We start from the raw sequence: 8,806 nt of genomic DNA on the forward strand, positions 1-8,806 counted from the left end.
TTAAGTGAAGCTCATGGAGACTGTGTGCTCTAGCGCCTTGCGGCGGAGGGAGGCGATGCTCGTGCCCCGCCACACGTCGCTGCTGTCCGGGGAGCTGCAGAGCTGGGGCGAGCCCGAGACGTTGCTGGGGCCGGGGAGGGAGGCGGGCACCATGCCGGGGAAGGCGGGCTGGTAGAGGTGCGACTGCAGCCCCGCGCCGTTGGAGCCCGCCAGGCTGTTGGACAGGCCCATGGAGTTGGGCGGCGGCCCGGCCGCCAGGCTGCACTGGGACAGCGACTGCGCCATGGCCTGCTGCCTGCCCAGAGCCGGCGGCAGCGGCAGCTGTGACACGCCCGGCATGGCGGCCGCCGCCCAGCGAGTGTCGTTGGCGTGGAAGGAGCACAGGCTGTCGCCCATGGCGGCGGCGGCGGCGGCGGCGGCTGACGGAAACTGAGGCAGGCCTGGTGTGGGCAGCAGAGTTCCCGGCGCACGGAACACGTTGGTGGTCTTCTTGCGCTTCTTCCACTTAGCGCGCCGGTTCTGGAACCAGACCTGGAGCGGGCGGGGCGGGAGACACACAGGGCGCTATTAGCGAGCCGGCTGGCCAGGACGGACAGGGGCTTGGGCCTGAGATACGTGCGTCAGACGCTGCGCTAGGCCGGACAAGTGCCATCTGCCCAAAGTGCCGGTACACGCAGCCGAGGACCGCGGTTCTTCGTCCGCTCGAGATTACTGGAGCCCCTTGCACTCAGCAAGCGCCACCTTCCGGGGTCCTGATAGTGCCCTGGAGCGCTCACATTGGGGGCAAACATAGCACCGCGTGCAGTGTTCACCACGCCCCTGCACGCTGGCACATTCCGTGCACTGCTTAGATGCACAAGTCTGCAGGCGGGCGTGTGTCAAAATTGGACTCACAGGTGTACAAATGAAGATAAACATGCGTACCCATGTGGCTTAATAGCGTGCCTTAAAACACTGATAGGGTATAGAATTTTCAGAAACGCTGGAAATTTGGAAATTGATGAAGGGCTGTGGATGACATAGCCAGTTTCAAAATCGAAAGACAAAGGAAAACCCCTAACGCCACGGATGACAGAGCGGAGAGGTTAACATAGTGATCCATGTGGGAAAGCGAGCGGCGCTTAGCTACGGTGTTGTTTGGGTCGCCACCGTGACTTCTGATTCGTAGCGACTGGTACTACTGCCACAAGTCTCCATGCCTCATTCTCAAACCCCTCTGAGGGCACCTTTTATCTGAGCTGTGCAGATGTGCTGGAACCTGCTGCCAGAGTCCTGAGGCCAGCGACCTTCAAGTCTGTTTTCAGAAACTTACTGAGGACCCCAAATTACTAGGCCTACAATTCCTCAAGTCTCCCCTGTTTCATCCGTTTCATCTATCAACTGAAATTTTTTTCTGACCAGTACAAATTAAAGGCGATCAAATTTAAATGAATCAAATTTAATTTTGCTTCAGACGCACATATCTTTCTTTTTAGAGGAGATGTGTTTCATAAAATACACTCCAAATAAAAAGAAGCCTCCTACTCGTTCTTTCATAATAATAACTCTGAATTTCTGAAGTTACCCCACAGATTTGACTATTAATGCCACACTCACCACCCCGGGGGGGGGGGGGCCGGAAGGCAGAGTTCTTCTGAAAGACATCACGTAAACTGCCTGACCAAGAGAGCCTCCTTTCTCCCCACACTTGAATCTGATTTTTTTAAAAATAGTAATTGGCAGCAGTCCTACTTGGCAGGCTTGCAGTTTAACATCTAGTCAGTTGGAGGTTTAGTGTGCACAAATATAAATGATGTAAGACACAGCTCAGGTACTGACTGAGTTTCCTCTCAGAATTTGACAAACGCAATTTGATCATATTCATGACCAAAAGGCTATTCCTCTATTAATCCAAGCTATTTAGTGTTTATTCTGCAAGCTAAAGGATCATGAGTATGGGAGTACCTGACCTATTCTCGTTAAGCTAGCTACTCACAGAAGTGTGTTATACTCTGCAAGTGAAGACCCGCCACGCTTATCGGTGTGATCGGCATTGCACTCTAGACTTACGGCCCGCCTTTGGGTTGGCCCTGGTCTTTCTATCATACCGGAGCCATTGCTCACCATTACATGTTTCTCTTATTTCTACCCCATTTCCTGTATTTCTGCCTACCCCAAGTTCCTGATTGTGTAACGATGCTGGGTCCCTTACTTGCTAAAGCCTCTTGAGTATGTGGCGCAAAGGATTAATGAGGCTTCGGGGCCCTTGATAGTAACTGGGATCAATGCCGCTTGGGAGAATTGAGCTGTTAGCGGCCTTGAGCAGAGAGTAACCCGCAGGAGCCAAGGAAAGTACAACGAGGAGACCTGCGGCCACAGGTCGGTCACTTTGCATTACGCATCCAAGGCTGGATTGAGGAGAGGTAGACTGGATGGAGACCTAGACAGGGAGGGTGTCTATGTCCAAACGGTCCTCATATCTCACATTCCGCACCTGGGTATATTTCAAAAGATAGCTATAAAGACTATCTGCAAAGTGTCAGTGAATCCCCAAATGTTTGAATGTCTGGCGTGGGCAGTGGTTGAAGAGGGTAGCAGACATCTGAGGGCGGGAGGGGGGGGGGAGAAGCAGAAGGAAGCAGAAGAAAGAAAGGCGAGGGCTGGCGGAGGGTTGCCCCCATAGAATTTCAGTGGAAAACACAACCACTAGAAAGGTTTCTGGACCTCAGGCACAGGTGGAAAAGAACAGCTGTTAAAGAACTAAATATAGGAATAATCGAAAAATCGTGCTCAATTATGTTTGAGGGTTACTAGTCAAATGATGGCTACAAAATTTTTTTATGTTTCATGGCTTACTGGGGTTGTGAAAAAAAATCTGCATGGGGTCTGAGCACCTCCGTTCCAAGCTATGATGCATATGTTTTTAAAATGTGAATGTTTCCACTTGAAAACTAGAGCATGACGGATTAAAATGCAGGCAAAACCTAAGGGAGATTTTGAGAATGCACAGATGACAACTCCAGAAAATATATTAACCGCAGCCACCGGCCAACTTTGTACTCAGTTTGAAATGCAGCTCTTCTCAGAAAATGCTTAATACAACAGTGAGAATCTAATGGAGGTTGGAATTTAAAAATCCACTCTCATGATATCTGCTGTTACAGTAATATAGACATACTGTAAATGTATTTTAAAATATATAGCCCGTTTAATTCCCCACCTATAAATGGCTCAGAAATAGAGAAAGAGAGGGAGAAAGAGAGAATATTACTTTTTTCCCCCTCGAACCAAATGCTTTATGAAGATCTCATTGGAATCCAGCAAATGATTAATGTGAAGATTTGGGAGGAAATCTGGGGAGCTGTATTAAAGCCGAGATCTCAGGTTCATTTCGATCAGCCAGCCGTGAACTCTGGGCCGAATTCATTACACTTTAATAGTGCTGGGAGAGGAAGAAAATGCAATTTCTCATTCCATTAGAAAACTAGAAAATACTCTCAGCTTGTCCCCCTATTAAGATGTGGCAGGTGACAGGGCCATTCTGGGGGACACGGTCAATGGAATTACAGCACATTATTTTTGTTCGTATAAAATATTGAAAGGCAAGCCTGACTGTGCAGAAGTTATTTCACTGATTTGGTTTTTATGTAAATAAAATATTGAAAGTTAATTAATCCGTGCTAGAGACTAATGATTATGCTTATTATATTGCATTTGATCGCGTAATTTGCATGATTCTCGCATTGCTGCTTAATAAGCCATTCCAGGTTATAAATAATTCTGAAATTGGTTTCTAATAATGGCATGCTATAAAAGGAATGGTTTTATTACACTAGCCAGAAAAGGGGAGCGATATCAGACATGGAATTGGCCTCCATGTGAGTAGAAGTGCTTTAATAAATACTTAAAAATGTGATCTATACCAGATATAGATAAAAATAAATATGTTGGGTCAGTTAGTCTAGAATTTAAAAAGCATCTTTAAAAGCATACAATTGTAATAAATTAAATGTTTAGATCATTTTTAATCAGTGCAGTGGCCCACATACTGAAAAGAATGTGTGGCAATCTGTTAACTATAAAGAAAACTATGAAGTACTCATCATATAAGAACATAAACCAATTACTATTTAATTTGAATTTGGTCAAGGAGCAATGGTACAATGAATTGTGAAGTAAATACATTTTCCATAAATTATTTTTGCATTACATTACATAATGTTAATCATTTTGAAATGTTAATTAAGAAGGTTATGTTGATCTGATTACTTTTTAAACTATGAAACATTATTTTTAAAAATATTGAAATTGCCATTCTATTAAATTGTTCCTATCAGCAGCCTCAAGCTATTATCTTTTGTTGAACATTATGCTAGAACAATTAAAGTACTTTGTCTTTTTCTTCTTGATTATTCTTTTGTGTACTTTTTGAAAATAACTGTTTCTATTACATAGTTTGTATTTTATTTCATTTACAACTTTTTCTATTAAAAGAATTACTGCCATTAACCTTTGGAAGACCTAATAAAGTTTAATAGACCTCATTTTCTTTTTTCATAAAGTCGGTTGTCCAATTATATTTTATTTGTGATTCTAAGTTCTATTTTAATTTAAACTAATTACCACTATGTCTAGGTTAAGCAACAGCATTTTACTCTTTAAAACAAAAATTATTAGGTAGTATTTCTCTTGAGGGACAAAAAGCAACTTTATGAATTTTGAACCTACAAGATTTTAAGAAGCCAGTATTGTCATTAGCAGTAATGGAAGTATTGAAATTGTATATTTCTGTTAAGGTTTGGATCAACTTCAGATTTAAAAAGTGGTGAGAAGTTAAAAAAAATTAACATTAATAATATATATATGCACAATGCAATTAACACTTTTTGGGTGTTTAATTTCAATGGCCCATGATTCAGGGTTTTCAAAGTTCACTAACGAAACCACCTAGACTTACATTGAGTAAAAATGTTAATCTATGTTCTGCCTTGATTATTAGTTTATTAATTTGGCCACTTTAAGTTCCCAGTGATATTCACTTGCTGACTATTTAGAGCAGAAGCATATGCTATTTTTCCAGGTGGGACTATCTTTACAATGTCGAAAGCAGACATAAATATTCAACAATGTGATTATGGACACTCTTGTCTCTTCTTACATCAAATATAAAGCAACTGAGATCTTTAAACTTAATTTGTTAAAGCAGCTAGAAGTGAAATTGACACCCTGCATGACATAGAGAAACTATCAGGTCCAAGACAGGAAAGAAAGGTTTTCAGAACCCTGGATAGCTCAAGACTCAGTGCGCGCCTTGGTATTTCACCTAGAGCGTTTGTCCATAAAAAATCTGATATATTGTTTTCATTCTTTTAAAAAGGGCGGGGGGAGGAATGAGATTCGCTGAGCTTATACTTTTATTCTTCAATTTTCAGAAAAGTTTTAGATGTGATTTTCAAAGTTATATGTAATTTACAACGTGGAGGGTGGTTGGCCGAGAACAAGGTGTCAGTAACGATTTCGTCTACTACCTGTCAATCTTTTCTGCCCTAAATGTCCTTTCTTCAGATCGGATATCTACAACAGAAAGCCTTCATCGCCCCCATCCCCAGTTTCCTTAAGGGAAAACCTGGGTTCAAAAACTGTGGGGTATTTCTCCAGCCGCTCTCGGCTGCGCTTTGGTAGACCATCAAAGTTTGAAACCTTTGCAAACCTCAAAGCTAGGGGTTTGTTGACTTAGAGCTGCAGGAGGATGATATGCAGGAGAATAAAGCTACACCGTGAAACCCAGGTGTGGACTTTTTTTTTTAAGGGGCCATTATGCCTTATTTCCTCCCTTTTCAAGTTTTCTTTATAATTGTTGCATTCCCCCATTTATCCAGACGCTTAACACAAACTCATTAGGGGGTAATGAGATACTTGTCAATAACTCGAGGTGGAGTGGAGGTGCACGTTCAGCTTAGCCGCCTGGGAGACGCGGATGTTGGGAGACGCGGAGGCTGGGAGATGCGGAGCTTCCCTTCTCAGGACGAGTGACACGACCTAACAGTCGAACAACGCCGGCTTCGCTTTTGAGGCATTTCTGCGGGAATGTGGCTCTACTGGTGGGAGATGGGGGCCCTGCTTGTCCGTAGAACTCATAAGGCAGCCGAAGCGCAGCCCGGGACCCCGACAGGGAAGAGACCCCGCTTCTTTCGCCCCAATCCTCCCGCCCCACCTTGTCTTCTGCCCCGGCGCCAAAGCCCGGCGTACCTGCACCCGGGACTCCGTCAGCCCGATACGCAGCGCCAGCTCCTCGCGCATAAAGATGTCGGGGTAGTGAGTCTTCGCGAAGCTCCTCTCCAACTCGTTGAGCTGCGCCGGGGTGAAGCGCGTCCGGTGGCGCTTCTGCTTCTGTTGGCCCTGCTGCTGGCCGGCTTGGCTGGGGTTCGGGCCTCCTTGGGGCCCCGGCTGTTTGTCCGGGTCCTTTGCACTCACCGCCAGCGAGGCCGGCGTAGAGCCCACCGTAGTGATGTCCTCCCCGGGCAGCAAAGTGGCTCCCTCGACTGAGTCGGAGTTGGGCGCTAGGTCCCCCGGATGGCCCCCAGGGTCGGAGCCCCCCACGCCCAGCCTACACTTCACCGCCTCCCGGTGGCCCAGAAGCTCAGCGGCATCTTTCATACCTGAGGAGGCAAGGGGATCGCGGTCACTACTTTCCTGGCAATGCCAAGAGGGACTGTCCTCCCTGCGCGGTCCTCCTTCAGCCCCATCCTCGTCTCCCTCTGCGCCCACGTTCGCCCTATGAAGGAAACTCCTGGGATGCTCAGCTGGGTTCCCCAGAATTTGGACAGCCAAGTTGGAATACCATCTCCCGGCCCTTTCCCCTCTCTCTGCAGCCGGCTCACGTAGTAAACAGCACATGCTTTCATATCTCCCGCAGTGAAACACTCCCAGTCCCGGCAAAGGAACATGCCTTCGAGTCCCTTTCATGAACCGTACCCCTGACGCCCCAGGAAAGCGAGAGCATATCCTTGGACGGGGGTGGGAAAGGGGGAGAAAAGAAAGAAAGAAAATTAAACGATTCCTTGGTTGCTGCCCCACCTGCGCTTAGACAGCTTGGCGAGCTCTACCTCCGGCCCTCAGCCGATTCCCTCTCACTTTTGGAAGATGAATAATTCTCCAAGTCTTCCACCCTCTGAAATCAACCCAAATCAGCTCCGCCTCCCCCTCAAATCAGAGAAAGTGTTTGGAAAATGGAGTCACATCCATCACCAAAGATTCCCAAACCGGAAACCCAGAGCCCAGCAACCCAGACAGCATTAAGGAAACTCAAGTAAACTCTATAGACAGAGCAGTGAATCAAACTTTAGAGAATTCAATTTCTTTCCGGAGAAATAAAAGGTGCGTTTCTCTCAGCCATTGGCAATGCCGATTCCCTTTGCAGGCGGGGATGCCTGTGAGGATGAATTTGGCCTTTCTCCTTTCTCAATGAACACACTTAGAAAATCTGCCTCGATTGCAGAGGCTTCTCGTTTATGCCAGATTTTTACAAATTCAACCATACTTAGATGAGGAGTAGAGAATGAGGCAGTGGGGAGAGAGCAAAAAAGAGGAGAAAAAAAAATCCAAATCAAAGTAAACAGGAGGGGAAAAGAGAGACAGAAAACACCTCCTAACAAATTATCTCAGGGTAGATCGCCGTTCAAAAAAAAATTAATAATAATAAGGGAGAGGGAGGAAGGGGGGAAAAAAGAAAAAACAAAAAGTAACAACACTTTCCAAGTCCTCTTTTGGATCTACATATTCCATAGATTTTTTTTTTAAAGACGATGTTAAATCAAATTAAACTTTAATGCAGCACAATTACTTTTAAAGAAATTAGTCCATTTAGGGCGCATTAAGGTAAAATAAGGAACAAATTGACAATTTCCTGCCCGGGCTTCTCCTGGCTGCCCGGGCGAGAGGCGCGCACTCACCTAGCCTGGCGTCCAGGAGGTCGGCGTGAGACAGCATCGCGCACCGCTCCAGGGCGAAAGCTGTTCCCCCCCAAATTTTAGCGGCTTTAAGTTATTTAAAATAGATATAAGCTATAAGCTATACGATATAGATATATATAGATCACCTAAATGAAAGAAAATTCGGTTTGTGGTTAAAAAGGGGGCTTCTTGCATTATAATGTCCTTTAGAGAGACGGGGAGGTGCTTAACAGTTGAATGAACCCGTGAGCAGCTCGGCGAGGGGACCAATCAGGAGGGCAGCCTGCAAATGTCAGCGCCGGGAGAGTCCCCCACTCCGCCCGCCCGCCCGCGCCCGCCCGGAGGAGGCGGCGGCGGCGGCCCCGGCAGCTCCAGCCGCGAGCAGCAGCAAAAGCAGCGGAGGACGCCTCGGCCTCGCCCTGGGCTTCTGGGCCTGGCCCCCGTTAGTTCTTCCCGGCAATTTTCTCCAGTCACACCTCTCCTTTTCCTTGTCCCTTCTCACTCCAAAGGTGCAACTCAGTGTCCTACAGCTAGGATCATCCTGGGGCAGAAGCAGCGCCGGGAACAGAGCAGGGCTTGACCCCCGCGTGACCCGAGAGTCACTTCTGCCCGCGCGCTCTGGGCAGCACTGGCCTGCTGCTGGCTCGGGCCTGCTATTACGCAGCACAACCAGGGCACCGCGCTCCCTCTAGACCGCGCCTGGACCCCGCCTAGCAGGCCTGAGCCCAGGGTACAGATACCCTGGCTGGGACCCCGCGCCTAAAGAGTAGCTAGAAGCCCCTCAGCAGGTCTAGAGAGCAAAAAAAAAAAAAAAAAAAAAAAAAAAAAAAAAGAAAAAAAAAAAAAAAAAAAAAAAAAAAAAAAAAAATGGAGTC

General features: G+C 46.6%; 1 protein-coding gene across 1 annotated transcript; it reads right to left on the minus strand.

Moving 5' to 3' along the window:
* Window positions 1-7,968, minus strand: LOC120240719 (orthopedia homeobox). The gene is made up of 3 exons (XM_039245539.1): window positions 7,932-7,968; window positions 6,229-6,638; window positions 1-531 (listed from the first exon to the last, which is right to left on the minus strand). The coding sequence occupies exons 1-3, from the start codon at window positions 7,966-7,968 to the stop codon at window positions 1-3; spliced, it is 978 nt and encodes a 325-aa protein (XP_039101470.1).
* Between the last annotated feature and the right edge of the window lie 838 nt (window positions 7,969-8,806).

The sequence above is a fragment of the Hyaena hyaena genome, unplaced genomic scaffold (assembly GCF_003009895.1).
Source record: "Hyaena hyaena isolate Hyena2069 unplaced genomic scaffold, ASM300989v1 scaffold_260, whole genome shotgun sequence".
Classification (NCBI taxonomy): Eukaryota; Metazoa; Chordata; class Mammalia; order Carnivora; family Hyaenidae; genus Hyaena; species Hyaena hyaena.